Here is a 22,290-nt window from a genome sequence, read left to right on the forward strand (position 1 = left end):
TTTTTAGATTTTATTTCATTTTAATTAGTTTAAGTAGTCTACTAGCTAATGGCTATAGCAGTGGACAGTAAAACAATCAGTAATTTTTGTTGAGGTTTCTGTACTGAATAATAGTGATGAAGGTGATGTTGTTTAGCCATGTATGGCCACATTTAAATTTTTGGGAGCTGATTAGAATTGGTGTTTCTTATGAAATGGAATCTCATTATTATGTTTTCTTCTTTTCATAGAAAATCCCCTGATAAGTTCCTGAGATGGGGTCCTGGATCTGGAAGGTAAAAAAAATTGGTGCTGAAAGAAGGCCGATGTTACAGAGAAAGGGTCTCTAGATAGTGTGTCTCTATAGACTGGCTCTGGCGGTGGAAAAAGTCTCTAATGGTAGCATTTTAGAGCCTCAGGAACCAGCTGACGAGGAACAATGTTTTGTCAGTGGAGCATCCCCAGTGTTCCTCATATCATGCATGTAGGAAGTGATGAACTCTGTGTGGTTATAGGGGCAGCTCCACTCAAGGGACAATTTTTATCTTCCCCAATATCTTCCTGTTCATGTAAATATCAGCCACAATAGGCTTCATGTGCTTTCCTAAAACTACCTGGGACTAAATTAGACTGAGCACACAGTCACATTGTGATTTTTGTGGGTCCTAGGCACTTTTGCCTTCATGGGTTTCTTCCTCCATAAAAAATAAAGTAAAATAAAATAATTACATCTTATGACTCCACTGTTATAAAGACAAATATATTAATATTATATGTTAAAACATTTTCTTTGACCTAAAAGTTCATCTTTTTTCTTCCATTATAAAAGAAATTAAAACATTTTGTTGGTTTCTAAAAGTATGGTGGGCTTTGGGCACTTAGCCTGCTGTGCCTGGTGGAGAAGTTGGCCCTATTTGAGAGGCTGTACCTTCCCTTTAGAGAAGTCCTCACACTTAAAACTGGCTGGAGGCACTTCCCTGGTGGTCCAGTGGCTAAGACTCTGCGCTCCCAATGCAGGGGGCCCGAGTTCGATCCCTGGTCAGGGAACTAGATCCCACATACATGCCGCAACTAAGAGTTTGCAGCTGCAACTAAAGATCCTGCAAGCCGCAGCAACAACAAAAAGATCCCTCATGCTGCAAGGAAGATCCGGCGTGCCGCAATCAAGACCCAATGCAGCCTAAATAAATAAATAAATGTTAAAAACAAATTTTTTAAAAACTGGCTGGAAATGGCCTATTCTTTTCTTAAAAGATTGCAAAATATATTTTTAGTTGGTGTACAATAAATATTAATTGATTAAAAATATTCAGAGATGTCAAGACTTCTAACAATATGAATATTTGTCTACTTTTTGTTCCTAATGTCCATTTTGGACTTATTATTTTGCTACTCAGAGTATGGTCCACAGGCCAGCAGCAGTGGCATCACCTGGAGCTTGTCAGAAATGCAGAGTATCAGCCTCTATCTGATACTGAGTCAGAATTTGCATTTTGACAAGATCTCCAAGTGATTCACATGGACATCACACTGAAGCACCACTGGCCTGCAATTTAAATAGGATTGTTCATCATTAGTAGAAATGAAAGAGCTGATTCCCTTAGCCTCCTTTAATCGAGGGCTGGCTCTCATTCTTCTCCAGTGGCAATGAATTCAGTTCCTTTAGTACAGCTCTTCCCAACTTTGGCAGACCATTGGAATCATCTGGGGAGCTTAAAAAAAAAAAACCCAACGTGTGGGACCCATCTCCTAGAGATTCTGAAATAATTGGTCTGGGGTGGGATTGTGGGACTCAAGGTCTTATTTTTAAAGCTTCTAAGGTGATGCTAATGTGGAGCCAGAATGAGAACTGTGAGCCTTTCCCCACAAGATTTGCCCCCTGATTTTGATCATTTTGGCCTCTTTTGTCTTCCCTAACCTTCTCAGTCTGAGCAACCAAGTGTGTAGTCCAGAACTAGTTTCTTACCTTGGAGTCTGACATGCTCTGTTAATTCTCAAAGTTCTAAAGTGTTCTCCTAATATATACATACCCCGAAAAATTAATTGCCACCATTTCCTACATCCTTATTATGTGTCCCATAATCACCTTCAGTCCTTTAATCTTCACCATGATTATAAATACTATTCTTATGCTCATTTTACAGCTGAGGAAATGGAGGCTTAGAAAGGCTGGCTCTTCCCAAGCTTATCCAATTTCTAGTTCCAAAATTTGTCCCCCCCCACCCCCAAACTATTGTCTTCTAGTGTCATGCTTTTATTTAGGAAACACTGATAATTTCCTAACTCATATGTCCGAACATTAGATTTACCATTATTCAGTCTTTGAGAATTATTGGCAAAGGAAATAGAATGAAGACCAGGAAAGAATTAAGTAGCTAATAGAATTTTGAGTGGTTTTAATCCATTAAAGAAAAGTTTGAAAATTGTGATATACATTTTCCAACCTGCATAACTGATATGATACTTCACTTGAAAAAAACAAATATTAAATACTCCAAAGGTGCCCTGTGTTAGGACTGTGGAGATTACTGGGATAAAAAACAGTCTTTGCCCTTGAAATGACAAGTGAAGAGGCTAAGGACCTGAATTAGTCTGACATATGACAGTGAAAAGAATCAGGTGCTAAATTGTGTGGTAAGGTCATTAAACTTTGCCAAAGTTCAGAGGCTGGCAGAAACTGGACAGGATTTATGGAGGAGTTCTGTCTGAAGTCTGTAAGGATGAATGGAGACTGAATAACTAGAAAAGACAAAGCTGAGCTGGGACACTGGCCTAATATTCACTGGGAAGTAAGAATTTTCCCAACTGAATTACCAGCCTGGTTTCTTGTTGGCTGAATGTCCCTTTTCTGGGGCTGGAGAATACGTAGTCTTTGAATTCTAAACAAATGCCATCTCAGCCAAGCCTAGCACTATCTCAGTGTCCTGAGTGACCTATATCTGGAGCAGCAAAATCAATCAGATGCAGAGGATTGATAGCTTCCTGCTGCATACATCCACGGGCTTCTTTTAAGGTTGCTAGAGTACACTTTGCTTAATATTTGAACCAAGAGAAGTTGAAAGCCAAGTACTTATTTAAATATTTAAATATTTAAATATTGATCAAGCTCAGTGCTTGAGAGAGGGCAAGAAAACTGCAGATAGCATGATTATATGTCCTCAGTTGCTGAGGGTTCCACAAGTACTAGTTTTGCTTGTTTGTTTCTTAATTTTAGTGGGGAAGGAGGTTTGGGGTAATTTCTTAAAATAGTTGGTCCTCCTCCCACATTTTCTTATTTTTTTTCTATGTATCTGACAGAAGTAATGAAAAAAAGGAGGGAGGAGAAAGAAAGAAAAGAAAACGCACAGTACCAGTGATGTAAAAAGAAGCATAACAACAAAGGCCACAAATTCATCAATGTTTTTGCTCACCACGGATTGGAAACCATTTTTGTCAAGTGTGTTGTTCAGTTAATCTCCAGTACACATTTTAGGGTTGGAAATATTTTTTAGTTTTGAAAAATATAAAACTTTTTATTTTTTTTTGTCTTGAGTACTTTGAAGTCCTGGAAATGGGCAGGAACTTCTTTTTCTTTAAAAGGCAGTGCCTGAGGCCAGGACTTGGGGTCCCAGCTCCGTGAAGCAGGAGCTGGGATTGCAGCATGGGGTCAGGCGAGCAATGCCAGGGTGGGGTCCCTTTATCAAGGCAGAAGCCCGGACCTTTGCCTTGGAACAGGGTGAAGGACACAAGGCAGGGTTTTCTTGCTCTCTTCTTCAGCCTTGCCTGCTTCCTCAGGCTGCTCTGTCGGCAAGGTGGGCTGGGCAAGGTGAGGACCAGGAGGGAGGCCAAAATGGCTAAGGCCCAGGAGAGGTGTTGGTGACAGCTGGGGAGGGGTGTCTCGGTGGCCAGCTCTCTCGGGCTACTTCACTTGAAAAAAACAAATATGAAATACTCCAAAGGTGCCCTGTGTTAGGACTGTGGAGATTACTGGTTCTGCGGGAGGCAGGTCTTCACAGGAAAACCAAAACAAAGACTCAGGTAATTATTAGAAAAATCAAATCGGTACTTTTGCCTTTAAAGCTGCTATCATTATCCGAAGTCTCTTTTAGGAAGGCCTGGCTGATGGAGAGGCTTCTCTGCTTGGGGTTGCGATCAGTTCTAACCAGAAAAGTGCATTGATGGTAAGGGGGTCCCTCTCATATTGCTGTTCATGGTAAGAAAGAGGGTTTTCATATTATGGTGACTTCTAATGGAGCCCCTTGCTGGCGTGAAGGCGCAGAGAATCGCAGCTCGCGAAGCTCTCGGCTTGAGGAAACTGAGCCTCGAGAAACAAGAGGGCGTCTACAGATGTTTAGGTAAGAAATGGGCCACGTTAAGTCACAACTGTGGTGGCTTTTGGCCGAGGACAGCCTGGGGCTCCCTCGGGCCCGGCACGTCTCCTTTCAGGAGCCGGCAGCCGACCCCTCGCTCTGGGCGCAACTTCGCGCTCCCCGGGCTCAGAGCCCCCCCCTGTCCCGGGGCTCGGGGCCGGGGGAGCGAGGCCGAGGCAAGCGGCCGCGGGCGTTGGGAGGGGGCCGGTGGAGCCCGCGCGGTCGGGCAGCTTCAGGTTTCCTCCTGGAGCCGGTGTCGGGCGCGGCGGCGGGCGGGCCCGGCCATGTGATGCCGGGGCCGGGAGGCGGGCAGGCGGAGATCCAGCGGCAGCCGGCAGGCGCGGAGCGAGCGGGGCGGCCCCCGCCGCGGGCGCAGCCAGCGCGGCCCCGGAGCGCGGCCTCGGCTCCGCCCCCTCGCGCTGCCCGGGCCGCGCCGCCGCCGGGCGTGGGCCGCTTCGGGAGAGCCTCCCCGGCTCCGGCGGTGCGTTCCGGGCGCCCTCGGGCAGGGCGCAGGGGCAGCGCCTCGCTCGGGCGTCGGAGGCTGCGGGACAGCAGCTCCGGGTAAGTGCTCTCTGGGGGCTCCATCCCCGCGTCTCCTGGCTGCCCGGGGTGGAAAAGTTTGGCCGCCTCACCTGAGTTCGCCCTCGCGGAGCTACTTTCTCCAGGGTCCCGGAGGGCTCGAGGGTCAGCGGGGGTGGAAAGGGGGTGCTGCCGCGGGCTCGGCGGCGCGGGGGATGGCCGCCGCCTCCCTGTCCTCGGGGACGGCAACAAGTGCAGAGGCGGCGCGGCCGGCGCGGCGGCTGCAGCTGCGGAACACTGGGTCGCCCGGACCGCGCGGCCCCTCTCGCCCCCGGCGGCCCCGCTCAGGGGACCGGGGATGGGCGGGTGGAAGCCCGGCCGCTGTCTTTCGGGCGCCGGGGAAATAAATGGCCTTGCGGTGGAGAAGGCAGAGCCTCGAAAGCTGGGGTTTCCCTTCCCCATCAGTGCCTGGCTCCGGGGTAAGGGTGCTCGGCGGGGCCGGGTCCCCAGAGAGCAGCAGACCAAGCGGAAGCTCAGGACACAAGCGCTAACATTTCTTTCATGTGGAAACACATGTTGTGCTTTAAAAGGCATCTACAGTTATCTTGGTTAGGAGAGACGGCCAGAATTCCGTTGGACTTCCTTAGGATTATTTCGTGGATCTGTTTTCCTCTTGGAAACCTGGGGTGTGTCTGGTGGTCCCCTAACCTTCCCGTGCTGGGAGTTTCCACAGGGGCATAATGACGGCCTGTTGGCCAAGGAGGCATCCTCGCCTATGCAGGGCTTTGTGGAAGCTGGGTGCTCAGGCAGCCTTGGAAACCCAACTCTCGTTTCCCAGACACCAATTAGATTTCCAGGAGAGAATCCATCTTTCTCCCTAGGAGCTCACAGCGCCCCCCCGCCCCCCATTGGTTGTAGCTGGCAGCAACATCTGTGTTTGCGCAGCGTCTCCCTTCTTGACCTCTGCCTGAGTCGAGACAAGTCCCCGCAGACCCAGAGTTAAAGAGGTTTACCACCAGACCCGCGCCAATTGGGTAAGAAATACGAAAACGTTAAGATGTTTAGAAGGAACTGATCATTTGGGGTCCCATGGGGTCCCTGGTTTTCTAAATCTTTGCCATCTTGTGTTCTAGGCCCTGAAGATGTCAGGGGAATTGAAGTCCTTTCTTCACAACAAAAAATCAAAGACCTGTTCTCTTGGGTTCTGTGGGTTGCTCTTTGCACATGATAATCCAAGCAGATTACCTGGGAAGCTTTTTAGTATATCTGTCTTGGGTTTTTATATACACATACTTAAAGCACATAGGTATTTGCCTTATCTTGATTAATAGCCAATCTGATTCCTTTGTAGTATTTGGAGCAAAAGAAATGACTACTGCAAAAACCTTTGGAGTTTTCTTATACAACATAGTATTTCAGTGTAATGTTCTGATGTGGACTTTCTGTGTGATTATTGTGCTCATTAACTTTGATCAAGTAGGAATTTGGATAGCATCAGACCTCATATTTAGTGGTTAGAGAAACTGAGGCACAGAGCTAGCTATTGGGCGTTTGACTCAGGTGAATGCCCTGGCTAATGGGAGAATGGAGAGCAGAGAATCAGTGTTTGTCCTGCTTTTGATTGTGTTTTCTTCCTTATCAAAACCACATAGCCTGGCCAACCAAGAACAGGTTATGTAACAGGTGTGTCGTTAGACTTTCCTTTGAAGCTCCTCTCCTGTCCTCTGAGCAGTTTAGAAACACTTAAAGGTAAAGAGGAAATAGTAGTTGGTAACTAAGGCTCTATGAAATTTCGTCAGGGGCCTCACTTGTGTTTCACACCTTTTTTTTTGTTTAATCATGTGAGTACTGCAGAAGAGTTTGGAATATTTTCTCATTGTGCTCTTATAAGAAACTACTGTTGTGGCTAAGACTTAAGTTGCACAGGAATTTCAGGTGAGCTGTGACACATGACCTCCTTTGGTAAATGAGAAAAGGATTTGTGTTTTAAATAGGTATTAAAACAAATAAAGGAATATAATGTTACTTCTGTACAAAATTGGTAACCATTATATTGGTACTTAAGCTCTACCTGCAAGTTCTGCCAGAGTTTATGACCAAGTGTGACTCCCCAGAAAAAAGGTTTATGACATATTGGGTTGGCCAAAAAGTTCATAACGTCTTACGGAAAAACCTGAACAGACTTTTTGGCCAACCCAGTAAATGTCGGAAAACCCTTTACAATTGGCACATGGTTAGAATGGTACTGCAGAGAGTCCAAATTACTCTCAAACTCCCAGGCTGACTGTAATTTTATTATGCTTTAATTTACTGATCAGATATGACGGATCTGGTTTATGTAGGTTTTGTCTAATTGCATTTATATTTATGTTGCTTTAGTGAAGCAGAGAAGCTATAGGATAATTTTCCTGTGACCTTAAATTTGTTACGAAGAGATGGGTCAAGCTGGGCAACTCCCACTGAGAGTTCTAAATTAAAAACAGTGTTATACTTGAAGTGCACCAAATTCAGGGAATTTTGCCATGTTAGAGTTGTACTGTAAATATTATGCCACGCTGTAGGGCTTGAGTCCAGATCCCTCCCATAGGCAAAGCTGGGCTTAGAGATATTTTTCTTACTAAGTGCAGGTCAGGTACTAGACCACAGAGCATTTTGCCCTGATTGGATGGTACTCTGCCATTTTTGTCCAGTCTATAATCGTTAGTTCTTTTGTTATTTTCCAGGTGTTTAAAAGTTCCCAAAACCTCAAAGCAGTGTTGCTTTGCTATGTTGCCATTTTGGTAGTCTCTATCATGCCCCTCTCTTTTTGTGAACATTTTCTTATATTTATTCAACAAATATTTGAGGGCCTACTATATGCCTGGCATTGCTCTCTGCTTTAATTCTCTGGACTGTGGATTTCATGTCTAAGACAGTACTTTTCTGATTTTAGAATTTTTAGGATCTGTTGCATTTTGAGTGGGCCTCTCCGCACTCAACACTAAGACATTTGGCTGATAAAATGGCAGGTTACTTTTTCTGTGATAGTACATCTTCTTAACTTGACTGCAATTTTTCCCTTGAAATTTGCTCTTTGGCACAATTGAAATTTGCTTATTTCTACCATTATTGCTCCTGGACTTCTTCTCCTGGATAACCAAGGTAATGAGATTTGACATAATTTTTAGTATGAAGGAAAGTGAAAACATAATTGAATATTGGGCATTTGTTCCAGTGATCTTGGTTTTGAACACTTTTATAAAAAATGTATTTTAATTTTCAGAGGTGTGTTTTCTTATTTAATCCTCAGTTTATTAATTTGAGGTTTGGTTTCTATAGAAAATTGATGTAAAAGAAATGCCTCATAGCCACGAGTGAAGGCCAGCATAGGTGGAGATGGGCAACGACACCTTCGCTTTACATAATAGCGTGTGTACTCAGCACTCAGATAACATTCTGCCTATTTCAAGTGGCAGGCTTTGTTTGACTGGTGTGCACATGATCATTTTGCCTTTAAAAAATGCTTAAGATGTTAACATGCTTTCTGTATTTCCCTCAAATATACAGACATTCCCTTAATAAATAATCATGAAATATATTGCATATATATATATATATATTTTTTTTTTTTTTTTTTTTTTTTTTGGGGTACACGGGCCTCTCACTGCTGTGGCCTCTCCCGCTGCGGAGCACAGGCTCTGGACGCGCAGGCTCAGCGGCCATGGCTCACGGGCCCAGCCGCTCCGCGGCATGTGGCATCTTCCTGGACTGGGGCACGAACCCGTGTCCCCTGCATCGGCAGGTGGGCTCTCAACCACTGCGCCACCAGGGAAGCCCGTATATTGCATATATTAATGAAATGTATGGTTTAGCTTTTAAATTCATTATCATACACTAGTGATCATGCCCTTTTTAAGGCTTGCACCTCTTCTTCCATCATTTTATAAGTTAAAGCAATTATCTTTCGTAAACTCTAACCAAGTGGTTAAGAGTGGAGACTCTGGAGCCAGCCTGTCTCATTAGATGGTCCTGGCTCTGTCCTGGCTGTACCACCTCTCCCTACCTCAGGTTTCCCATCTGTAAATGGGGATAATCATTGTAACCTGCCCTCTAGGGTTGTTGGGAGGATTCAGTGAGTTAATTTGCAGAGAGCCCTTTTGGTAATGCCTGGCAGAGATTAAGTGCCAGAAAATGATGGTTATATTTATAACAAATAGAAAATAGACATTTTTTAAAAAAAGGAGCTTGAGCAGGTTTTCCAGGTTTCAGAAGGCAGTGAGATGTCCGTGTGATCTCAAGGGGAAGCGCCCTAGGCTGGGAGTTCAAGGCAGGGATGGAGACTGTTGACTGTGGCCTCTCATCTGTGTAACCTTGGGCAAGTATGACCCCTCTGTGGGTCTCAGCTTCCTCATCTGGTCAAACGGAAAGGGGTAGACTTGATGGTCTCTAAGGACCCTTTGGTTCTAACATTCTATGCTGTCCTGAAATTTGAAGGTGAGGAGGGCATTTGTCAGTTCAGCCATGGCTGTCTTGGGCAGCATGGCCAGGAATGTACTATCCACAGGGTCAGTACTGTGCCTGCAGCGGGCGGTCAGTAAACGTTTGAAGGGATTATGAAATAATACTATTAACTTACCTCACCTTGATCACCAGTCAGTCATCAGGTTGAAATGACTGAGTTATCTTTCTGGACTTAGTCCAGAGAGATTTCAGACATGAAAGTCTGGATCCCATGCATGTGGGTCATAGGCCATCCTGCTCCCTTTCTTCTGTGGAACCCCTTCTTCTGGAAGAGGGGTGGGGTAGATCTGGGAAGATGAAAGACAAGTGGACTGATTATTTCTGAATTTCATGATTAAAGTATTTCTACACCTGATACACAGGAGAACATCACCAGTGGCCTTTGCAGGGATGCTGTAAACTAGAAGGGCTTGGAGCAAAGGCAGTCTCATTAAGGACTTCTGACCATTTGTGAAGATTAAGAAGTTTTTGTTGGGCTGGATGGTTCAGGTGCAGTCTCTGGAGCAAATTTGTCTCCTCTCCCTAATGACCATTATTGTCTGTGCATGATCCTTTTTCGACAGTTTTCCTCATTTTCTTGCTCCACCAGCCTCCTGGTTTGCTGTGTGGCCAGGTGTTAGTTTCAAAAAGTAGGGGGTGCCCCGTGATTAAAGAGATTATGGGTTATTTGAGCCCCGAACCCAGGATTCTGAGCCTGGCTGCTCGTTGGGATCACCTGGGTTCATAATCACTCAGCTTGGGCCCGACATCTTTTTTTTTGATGTGGACCATTTTTAAAGTCTTTATTGAATTTGTTACAATATTGCTTCTGTTTTATGTTTTGGTTGTTTGGCCGGGAGGCATGTGGGATCTTAGCTCCCTGACCAGGGATTGAACCCGCACCTCCTGCTTTGGAAGGCCAAGTCTTAACCACTGGACCACCAGGGGAGTCCCCTGGCATCATTTTTTAAAAAGGTGATACTAGCTATTTATAAAAGGGTTTGCTAGCTACTTGCCTAACCTTTAGTGTTTTTGGCTTTCTGCATCTGAAAGAATCCAGGGAAGGGTAATTCTCCTGGTATCCCTTTTAAGCTATGGGCAAGTCACCTGTCTCCTACTGCCTCCTCTTGTGTCCCACCACCCCATTAGCCAGGACTGGTAACTGCCTGTGGAATGTGCCGTGTACTTCCTACCTTCTTTGACTTTGTTCCTTTGTTCCCTTTCCTTTCTAGCGAAAATCTGTTGCAATCCTCAAAGCAAGTTCAAACCACCATCTCTCTGAAACCCTTGACCAACTTCTCAACTTTCCAACTTGACTGTAGGCCCATTGATGGCAGGGACCCTGATTTAGGCTACTCTGTAGGGGGCTCCACAGAATATACCTATATTGGTTGGTTGGTTAGTAATTTTGCTAACTGTCATGTCAACGAGTCCTAGTTTACAGCATCCCCATAGAGGCTAATGGTGATTGTTTTCCTGTGTATAAGGTGTGGATTGCATTGGAAAATATTGGGATGCAGGGGAGGAAAGGAGAATGTTGCTCAAGAAGTTAGATAGCTATCCTTCTCAGATATAAATGAGAGGCTACACAGGCCCCTCTTAGGAAATTGTATGTTCTGTCTGGGGAAATGAATGAAATTCTTGTTCAGAGTTAGAATCTTAGGACTGAAACAAACCTGAAAGGTTTTTCTCTAGTTTCTAGCAGGTGAACAATCCCCCTGTATAGCATACTTCCACATGGTTGACCATTTGAATACTGTCCTTGAATACTTTCAGTAATGGAGGACCAGTAACCACAGATACCCCAGTCTATCTTTGTTTTCCCCCCTCAACTTTAGATACACACAATTATTTGTCAAAGTGTGCAATATGATTTTATATACTTGTACATTGTGGAATGATTACCAAAGATAATTAACACATCTATCACCTCACATAGTTAACTTTTTTTGTGATGAGAACACTTAAGATCTAATCTCAGCAACTTTCTAGTATACAATACAGTATTTTTAACTATAGTCACCCATGCTGTATGTTAGATACTCAGAACTTTTCAAGAGGTACAGACTTTCAGTTACATCTCCCTGTTTCCTCATTCCCCCAGCCCCGTGAGTCACCATTCTATTCTGTTTTTATGAAATTGGCCTCTTTTTTTTCCCATAAGATTCCACATATTGCTGATGTTGTATAGCATATAGAATTTGTCTCTTTTTTTCCTTATAAATTTATTTATATTTTATTTATTTACTTTTGGTTGCACTGGGTCTTCATTGTTGTGTGCGGACTTTCTCTAGTTGCGGCCAGCGGGGGCTACTCTTTGTTGTGGTGCATGGCTTCTCACTGCAGTGGCTTCTCGTTGCAGAGCACGGGCTCTAGGTGCATGGGCTTCAGTAGTTGTGGCTTGCAGGCTCTAGAGCGCAGGGTCAGTAGTTGTGGCGCATGGGCTTAGTTGCTCCGCGGCATGTGGGATCTTCTTGGACCAGGGATTGAACCCATGTCCCCCTGCACTGGCAGGCGGATTCTTAACCACTGCACCACCAGGGAAGTCCCTAGAATTTGTCTTTCTATGGTGGCTTATTTCACTTATTACTATGCCCTCCATTTCATCCATGTTGTCGCAAAAGGCAAGATTTCCTCTTCTAATGGCTGAGTGATATTCCACTGTGTTACACATATTACATTTTCTTTATACATTTATCTTTATGGACACTTAGGTTATTTCCATGTCTTGGTTATTGTGTATAATGCTGCAATGAACACAGGAATGCAATCTTTTTGAGATAATGATTTCATCTCCTTAGGCTATGTACCCAGAATTGGGATTGCTGGATCATACGGTAGTTTATTTTTAATTTTGTGAGGAATTGCAATCCAGTTTTCCATAGTAGCTGCACCAATTTACATTCCAACCAACAGTGCACCAGTGTTCCCTTTTTTCTACATTTGCACCAGCATTTATCTCTTGTTTTTTGATAATAGCCATTGTAACAGGTGTGAGGTGATCTCATTGTGGTTTTGATTTGCATTTCCCTGATTGGTGATGTTGAGCATCATGTGCTTGTTGGCTGTCTGTATGTTGTCTTTGTTAAAATGTCTGTGTAAGTCCTCTACCCATTTTAAAAATGAGATTTTTTTTTTTTTTTTTTTTGCTATTGAGTTGAGTTCCTTATATATTTTGGATATTAACCCCTTATTAGATATATGGTTTATAGATATTTTCTCCCATTCTGTAGGTTGCCTTTTCATTTTGTTGATGGTTTCTTTTGCTGTGCAGAAGCTTTAGTTTGATGTAGTCCCACTTGTTGATTTTTTTGCATTTGTTGCTTGTTCTTTTGGTGTCATATCCAAAAATCATTGCTAAGATTATGTTAAGGAGCTCCCCCTACCTTATCTTCTTCTAGGAGTCTTATGGTTTCAGGTCTTACAAGTCCTTAATCCATTCCAAGTTAATTTTTGTGAGTGGTGTAAGATAGTAGTCCAATTTTATTCTTTCACATATGGATATCCAGTTTTCCCAACACCATTTATTGAAGAGACTATCCTTTTGCCATTGAGTATTTTTGGCACCCTTGTTAAATATTGACCATATATGCATGGGTTTATTCTGGGCTTTTAGTTCTGTTCCATTTGTCTCTATGTCTGTTTTTCTGCCAGTACCATATTGTTTTGACTGTTATATTGTAGCTTTGTAATATAGTCTGAAATCAGGAAGTGTGATGCCTCCAATCTTGTTCTTAATATTGCTTTGGTTATTCAGGGACTTCTGTGGTTCCATACAGATTTTAGGACAATTTTTTTCTATTTTTCTGAAAAGTCATTGGAATTTTGATAGGGATTACTTTGAATCTGTAAATGGCTTTGGGTAGTATGGACATTTAAACAATATTAACTCCTCTGATTCATGAACACGGATATTTTTCCATTTGTTTGTCTTCAGTTTCTTCAGTGTCTTACAGTTTTTGGTGTACAGATCTTTCACTTCCTTGGTTAGACATATTCCTAAGTATCTTACTGGTTTTGATGCTATTGTAAATGGTATTATTTTCTTTATTCTCCAGATAGTTAATTAGTGTACAGAAATGCAACAGATTTTTGTATGTTGATTCTGTTTCCTGCAGCTTTACTGAATTCATTTATTAGGTCTAACAGTTTTTTTGTGCAGTACTGAGGATTTTCTATACAAGATCATGTCATCTGCAAACAGACATTTTTACTTCTTTTCCTATTTGAATGCCTTTTAACTCTTCTTGCCTAATTGCTGTGGCTAGAACTTCCAGTACTCTGTTGAATAGGAGTGGTAAGAGGGGACATCCTTGTCTTGCTCCTGATCTTAGAGAGAAAGCTTTCAACCTTTCACTGTTGAGTATAGTATTATCTGTGGGTTTGTCATATATGGCCTTTATTTTGTTGAGGTGTGTTCCTTCTATACCCAATTTGTTAAGTTCTTATTAAAGGATGTTCAATTTTTGTTAAATGCTTTTTCTGCATTTATTAATACATTTATTGATTTGTGTGTGTTTCTTTTTTCATTAATTTAAATGTTAATCACTAAAAACTTCCCTCTTAGAACTACCTTTGCTACATCCCATAAGTTTTGGTATGTTGTGTTTCTATTCTTGTCTCAAGATTTTTGAATTACTCTTTTGATTTCTCCTTTGACCAGTTGGTTTTTCAGAGTGTGTTTTAAATTCCACACGTCTGTTTTTTTTCCTGGTGTTCCTTCTGTTATTGATTTCTAGTTTCATACCATTGTGGTTGAAAAAAGATATTTTATATGACTTTCATTCTTCTTAAATTTGTTAAGACTAATTTTGTGACCCAGCATATGATCTGTCCTGGAGGATGTTCTGTGTGTGCTTGAGAAGAATGTGTTTTCTGCTGCTGTTGGATGGAATGTTTTGTATGTTTGTTAGGTACATTTGGCTTAAAGTATAGTTCAAGTCCATTATTTCCTTATTGATTTTCTGTCTGGATGATCTATCCATTGTTGAAAGTAGGTTATTGAAGTCCCCTACTCTTGCATTGCTGTCTATTTCTGCCTTCAGATTTGTTAATAATTGTTTAATATATTTAGGTGCTCCAGTATTGGCATGCATATAATTACAATTGTTATATCCTCTTGATGAATTGACCTCATTATTATATAATGACCTTGTCTCTTCTTGTAACTTTTCACTTAAAGTTTATTTTGTCTCATAAGTATAGCTACCCCTGTTCTTTTAGTTTCCATTTGTATGGAGTATCTTTTCCTATCCTTTCACTTTTAGCCTGAGTGTCCTTAAAGTTTAAGTGAGTGTCTTGTAGGAAGCATATACTTGGGTCTTGTATTTTTGTCCATTCAGCCACTCTTTGTCTTTTAATTTAAACCATTTACATTTAGAGTAATTTAGTTATTGATAGGTAAGGACATACTATTGACATTTTGTTAATTGCTTTCTGATTGTTTTGTAGTTCCTTTGTTCTTCCCCTCTTGCTGTTGTCCTTTGTGAATTGTTGAGGTGGCCTACCAGGGTTCTACTACTGTCCTTTTCCTTGTGGAGTGAAATCCCTCCATGGGGATCCTTCTTGGCACCAAGCTGCTCTGGACTGAGGGTTAGAGGGATGCAAGTTAAATGCTTCCTATGCTTCTCTCTGCTGTCATCCTCAGTTTTTGAGCTCCACAGGGTTTCTGCTGCTGCTTTGTTGTAGTTTAGAGCTTTTCCAGGGCTATTTTCATTGGTTTGTAGGTGGTCTGTCTTTGGAAACCTTTAGGCTATTAAAAAACCATCTCCCCTGTATTAAATTTTATAGTTCTGCTGCTTGGGGGCCATTATGAACAATTTATTTTACATGACAGCCCCCTACATTTTTGAAAATTAATTACATACCCTACCTTTAAGCCTTATTTAAGTTGGTAAATCTCTTTCAGCTCTTGTTAAGTGACATGATTTTGAATCCTCTCACTACCCTGAATACTGAACATATACCAATTTGCTATATTCTTCTTAAAGTGTAGTACTTCCAGATGCTGACTGATGGTGCAGAGTATAGTAGAACCATTCCCACCCTTGCTGAGACCCGCCTCGCCCCCCAGGGAGGCACTGAAACCTCATAGTTAAGATTACCAGTTACAGATTAGAAAGTTGTGGGGACTCTCAGCTCTGCTACTTTCTACCTTGTGTTGGGCAAGTCATCTAAACTTTTAGTCTCAGTTTTTACCTATTTCTCTTATAGGGTTAAAAGGACACAATAAGATAGTCTATGTAAAATGCTTAGCACAGAACCTAGGACAGAATAATTTCTCAAACAATGGCTTTCCAACTATGGTCCTTCTAAACAAGGCCGTTGACTCTTGATGTTCAGTCATCTCAAAATAACCAATTTGTTTTTACACTTGTTGCTGCTGAGCCCCATCTCCTCATTCATGGATGTGTGCAATTGGCTTCTTAGTCCTATAAATAAAACTTAATATTTATCTAAATTTTCCTGTATATGACCATCTGTTCTAGCCTTTCAAAGTCTTTTCGATTGTTTATCTATACATTTATCATTCACTACCCTCTTTTGTTCCAAGTTGTCCACAGATTTGATATGCATTTCTTTAATGTCTTAAGGAAATAATAAAATTATTGCCTAGGCTGAGGTCTAGGGCAAAACGATTTGATGTGTCTATACAAACTTCACTTCAGATTGATGTTTATCAATTTCAGGTAGAGTTGTTCAGCGAATTACTCCTATTTGCACTAGCATCGGATTCTTAATCCTCCGTCCTGTCATAAGGATATATGCTTTGTCAACCAAATCTACTGTACCTCTACGATATAGAGTTACCAGTTTGGTAACCACATAATGGAATGGGGTTACTGTGACGTGACTTATTCTTGGGGAGCCCACACTGGCTTCAAGTAGTCACTGCTTCCTCTGAGGTACTCAGACATCAGCCCTTTAATCTGTTCTAGAATCTTGCTTACGATCAATGTGAAGCTCCTTCTGTCTATAGTTTAGAATTGGCTTTTTTGAAAATTGGCATGATATGTTCCTGTCTCCTATATTTGAATCCTGTCATTGTCCACAGTTCCTGACTGATTATGGTTGGAAAATCTCATTAGATTCTTTCCAATCTTGGCCTGTCCAGCAGCCTGCAACTTATTCAGAGCCTCTAGGTGCCCTCTTATGATCGACTTTTCCACTTACAGATGTTCTTTCTGTCCTTTTCAATTGCAAGGTTATCTCTCTCCAAGAGGAGACAAAATCTCAATAGCTATAGAGGAGTTCTCCTTATCGTTCATCTACACTACATCACCAGTCCTAAGCAGACCTATATATCCCTTCCTTAATGTTCTGGCTTAAAAAATAAGTTGAAATAAAAATCTGATTAGCCTTAGTTTTTTGGCAGCCTCATGTTATTTGGGGCTTTAGTATGTCTGACACAGTTCTTAAAGCATGATATCCTCATTATTTGTTCTGGAAAAGAGGCAGGGAGGAGGATAAAAACAAAGCAATTCTTTTTATCATTTGAGTAGAAAAGAGCACAAACCTAGGAATCGGGAGCTCCTTGAACATAATTATCTCTCCACATCTCCACAGAATCCATATTCTTTCCAGATGGGAGGTCTTCTATTAGTTCTATGAATCATGATGATTTCTTTAAGTAGTGATTTCATTGATTGATAATAACGTTTGGAGGTGGAATTTGGATGGGATGGAGTGACAGAAAACCCACTATGTATCACTACATATATTTATGTATAAGAAACAGCTCATCTAACTCTTCAGCGTTGCCTTTTATGAAATTGCTAGCTTTGCAACTTCCCTCAGAAGTTCTCAGGGATGAATTTCTGGAAGTTGCTTTTATACTGGTTATCACAGCCCTTAGAGACTTAGCTAGTCTCCTGCTGGCCACTCACCATTCTTGGTGGTCAGGGGCAATACACAAAACCTATTTTTAATGTTTTATTAAGTTTTAAATGGATGGATTCTTAGGCGGCATAAAATAGAAGCATTTCTCTTAAATTGTTGTGTTTCATGTTACACTAAGTTGTCATATAAAATGCTTATGTATTTTTTCTTCTCCTATTTAATAACCAGAAATGTTGAGAGCTTGCTTATTGAATATAAAACATAGTGTCAAGAATCTTTAAAATCTTTAAAGTCAGCCATGGGAATTCGAATTGTTCCTTGTTCTTTACTTAGAAAGGTTCCACGGAACCCTGCTACACTGTTGGTGGGAATGTAAGTTGGTGCAGCCACTATGGAAAACAGTATGGAGGTTCCTCAGAAAACTAAAAAGAGAATTACTGTATGACCCAGTGATCCCACTCCTGGGCATATACCCAGACAAAACTATAATTCAAAAAGATGCATGCACCCCTATGTTCACAGCAGCACTGTTCACAATAGCCAAAACATGGAAACAACCTCACTGTCGATTGACAGATGAATGGATAAAGAAGATGTGGTACCTATATATAATGGAATACTACTCAGCCATAAAAAAGAACGAATAATGCCATTTATAGCAACATGGATGCAACTGGAGATTATCATACCAAGTGAAGTAAGTCAGAAAGAGAAAGACAAATACCATATGATATCACTTATATGTGAAATCTAAAATATGGCACAAATGAACCTGTCTTCACAGAAACAGACTCATGGACATAGAGAACAGACTGTGGTTGCCAAGGGGAAGGGGGGAGGGAGAGTAATGGACTGGGAGTTTGGGGTTGGTAGATGCAAAGTATTACATACAGACTGGATAAACAACAGGGTCCTAATGTACAGCACAGGGAACTATATTCAGTATCCTGTGATAAGCCATAATGGAAAAGAATATAAAAAAGAGACTGTTCATATGTGTATAACTGAGTCACTTTGCAGTACGGCAGAGATTGGCACAGCACTATAAATCAACTATACTTCAATTAAAAAAATAAAGTAATAACAAAAAAGAAAAAAAAGGTTCCATGGGACAGGAATTATGAGGCAAAAGTCTCATGTCCTTTAATTTTTAGGTTGCTTCTTTTTTTTTTTTGGCCATGCCGTGTGGCATGCGGGATGTTAGTTCCCCGACCAGGGATTGAACCTGTGCCCCCTGCAGTGGAAGCATGGAGTCTTATTAACTACTGGACCGCCAGGGAAGTCCCCCTAGTGACCTCATTTGAAACCTGAGGGGTTGGGCCAACCCCTTCTCCATGGTACATCCTAACTCTCGAGCTCTGTGTTTCTCTGGAGGTAAGGATGGTGTCTTAAGCCTCCCTTGGATTACTAGCCAATGTTTGGTTTTCAGAGCACTTTCAGACATATGACTGGCAACATCTGAACTGTTGAGGAAGTTGGGTTTGAAGAAGCTGCTTCAGGGTTGCATCTTTACAGGGAGAAACGGTTGCTTATACCCTGAGATTTCCCTGTGATGGCAGCTCATGTTATTGTTGTCTGAATACTTCACGAGCAGTGAGGTGGACTCAGCCCGTAATAATCTAGTAATTATTTTTAATTGAATTCAAAGATGACTGAAAATAGGTATTAATTTCATTTTAGCAGATGGACTTTGTGTCCCTAACTCCATTGAGGCTGGGTGGAGAATATGCACTGAAATTCATGGCGTTTTTGATAAATGCCAATTTTTAGGTAAAATAACACTTATAATGGTTCTTTCTCTTTCTCCCCCCTCCTTCCCCACCTCGCTCCACTTTGTTTTAAACTTGTAAAATCGAACAAGTGAAATCCTCCTTTTTTTTTCAAAAGGTATAGCAGATTTCTAAAACCTCTAGTATTTAATGTAGCTCCTGACTAGTAATATTAAAGAACATAAACTTGTGCTCGTAAAAAGGTGGCATTTTAAGGCATGACACCTCAAGATAAAGATATCTTATTGTACTGGTGTTTGGGATTCTACTTGCTGGGTGTAGGGGCTCTAAACCTTTGTCCAGGAGTTCTTTCCAAAGCTTTTCTACCTCAGAGTTTGAGAGTTCTGTTAGAGTTTTGAGCCATCATTGAGTTGAGTTTGGCTAGTAATTACTAAGAGGCAGGCCTGTATGGGTGCTGAAGGCTTAGAGAGAAGAGGCTTAGAAGTAGCTTTTCAGTAAATCTCAGTGCTGCCAAATCAGCAGCCATGAAAGCACATGTGTATGTTGTGATGTGGAGGTGGTGAGGGCAGGGTGCTCTCAGCAGCCTGGCAGCCGTACCTGGTATAATGGGAATCAAAGTATTGTCTAGTCTTTGTGTTACTGTTGTTGTTGTTGTTTGCTGTAGTTTCCTAAGCATAATCTATATTGTAAATATGTATCAGCTTCAGTGATGTTATAAAAACAGAAGTGAATTTAAGAAATAGATATTTTAATGAAAATCTGTATACTTAGTTCATAAATATAATTGGAGTATCTTTCAGGTGTCATAACTCAGCTAGAAACTCCTGCACTTGCCTTGAAACTCTTATTGAACCTACATAATTGTTGCTAATTTAAAAAAAAAACTTTCAAATTTGGGCTTATCACTATTTGGTGGGGAGCAGGGGAGAAACTTGGATATTATCAAACAGTAATGTCTATTTTGTATTTCAATTTATTTTGGCAATAGTTTTGTAATGAGTTTACATTTTAAATTTGTATGGAAAAACCCAGCCATATATATATGTTTTTTTTTTTCTAACTACAGACACTTGAGAATGGAAGCAATTTTACAGAATTCTGAATGTTTGATCAAGGCTTTGGTGTCTGCTTAAGCGCGAACTGATTCTAATGTTTCTGTTGTTGGCGGACAGCTCTCCAGTCCAGGACTAAAGACTCCACAACTTGAATTACGTCCACGGCCACCAGTTTGGCCAAAACTAAACTAGGGAAGGCAAACAGTAGTTCCTTATCTTGCCTTAGTGACATTAAAGAATACTGTTGTGAATACATTGAGTACATGCTTGTTTTTATTCTTGGGCACAGGATCATTTGAACAGCTTAGTACTTAAAAAATAAAATCCTTTGTTGCCACAATTGAATATCACTAAGTTTATGGAGCATTTAAAGTCGCATAGCTCTTAAAAGATACTAATCAAATGAATCACCACCTCATGTGTTGTTTTGACAGGAAATGTATCACGTCTCAATAATTTCCTTAAAATTTTTTCCTGCCAGGTGCCTGTTTTCTTCTGTTAACTTATTCCCATAGAATTCCAAATATGTGGTTGATTTCCCTACTGATACTTTCATAGTTTCTTTTCCTTTTTTTCCTCCTTTAGAGTAGCTGCTGCACTTTTGTTTGTATTGAATTTGAGGCTGATTACAAGGAAGAGGGAATGAGTAGGTTTTTTGAAGACTGATGTCCAGCCAGGATGACTCTGTCTGGTGAGCAGATCTGCTTGTCTCCAGCGTGTAAAATTTAGCTAAGTAGGTGTTAAGACGTGTCTGTTGACAGACCTGGCCTAAGGCCAGACGTGCATGAAATATTGTTCAGTCATCTATGGAGAGATTAGAGGGATTTTTTATTTTCTGTGTACATATGCAGTTGAACACAATTTTTTACAATGACCTTGAGGTACCTTGAAATAAAACAAGTTAGGGAAATAAAATATTGGGCTCTGTTATAAGCAAGGTGCTATACAAAGCAATACGAGAGATGTGGAAAGTTTGCTGCAGCCCCTGATGAGGTGTGTCATGCAGGCTGCCCTTACAGGGCAGCGTGTGCAGTGGCTCTAGGGGAGGTATGGGCTTAGTGCTCTGAGATGCTCAGTGCTGGGGCCTCTGGCAGGGAGGAAGAGCCAATGAAACACCCTTCCTTGGCCTGTAGCATCTTCCGGGGGAAGTAGGTGCAGAAATCTCCTTTTTCTACATTAAGAAATTACATGGATGTGTGCAAAGAAAAATTTTTAAGTCAGTAACTTGTGCAGCTGTTGAACATTCATGTGTTTACCTTTGGATATTTGAGTCAGTATATTTCTGATTAGTAAAAATGTGTATGTATCAATAAAATCATAACTAAACTTACATGCATTCTGTCACATAATAAAAACACTTTTATAAATTGTATTTTTATCAGTGAGATACCAGACACAGCGTTTTATTTTATAGTCTGCCTTCTTTTTTGTGTGATTTTGTGATTCACTGCTGCTTTCTTTGGTAGGATAAGTTTATGGTTTAAATCCTTTATTTTTCTTTCTTGGATACAGAATTATTGCATTTTTTTAACATTTTTATTGGAGTATAATTGCTTTACAATGGTGTGTTAGTTTCTGCTTTATAACAAAGTGAATCAGTTATACATATACATATGTTCCCGTATCTCCTCCCTCTTGCATCTCCCTCCCACCCTCCCTATCCCACCCTTCTATGTGGTCACAGAGCACTGAGCTGATCTCCCTGTGTTATGTGGTTGCTTCCCACTAGCTATCTATTTTACATTTGGTAGTATATGTAAGTGCATAAGAATAATTGCATTTTAAGTATAAGTATACAGTAAGTAACTTCTTTTAAGTAAAAAGACAGTGGTTTCTTCCACCAGAAGTCTTCCCTTTCTTGTGATGTGGGATTACACGGTATAGTGAGTCTTAACGTCACTAGACATTAAAAGCATGTAAGTTTATAGTGTATCCCATGTAACTTAGAAGACTGTGAGTGGATTTGAAGAAGGCATGCCTGTCGTGATTATCACTTATGCAATCACAGACAGTCCTTATGACACATTAGTATAAGCTTTTAACTATGATAAGGAAGTTAGTTTTTCACATTTGTACTCTTTTATTTAGGAATAACAAATTTGTGTAGAAAAAGAATAGCATTTATTGGTAAAACAATCTGCTAACACATATATATGGAATCTAAAAAAAAAAAAAAGGTCATGAAGAGATTAGGGGTAGGATGGGAATAAAACACAGACCTACTAGAGCAATGACTTGAGGATATGGGGAGGGGGAAGGGTAAGCTGTGACGAAGTGAGAGAGTGGCATGGACATATATACACTACCAAATGTAAAATAGATAGCTAGTGGGAAGCAGCC

General features: G+C 41.1%; 1 protein-coding gene across 1 annotated transcript in view; it reads left to right on the forward strand.

Annotated features, from left to right (window-relative positions):
- Positions 1 to 4,819: 4,819 nt before the first annotated feature.
- The window catches only part of ARHGEF28 (Rho guanine nucleotide exchange factor 28), a 325,739-nt gene continuing 308,268 nt past the window's right edge, over positions 4,820 to 22,290 (forward strand). Inside the window, exons 1-2 of the mRNA XM_024122262.3 lie at positions 4,820 to 4,889; positions 20,536 to 20,641. Coding sequence (XP_023978030.1) covers positions 20,629 to 20,641 — 13 coding nt within the window. The 5' untranslated portion in view covers positions 4,820 to 4,889; positions 20,536 to 20,628. The remainder of the gene's footprint in view (positions 4,890 to 20,535; positions 20,642 to 22,290) is intronic.

Source organism: Physeter macrocephalus, chromosome 8, assembly GCF_002837175.3.
Source record: "Physeter macrocephalus isolate SW-GA chromosome 8, ASM283717v5, whole genome shotgun sequence".
NCBI lineage: Eukaryota > Metazoa > Chordata > Mammalia > Artiodactyla > Physeteridae > Physeter > Physeter macrocephalus.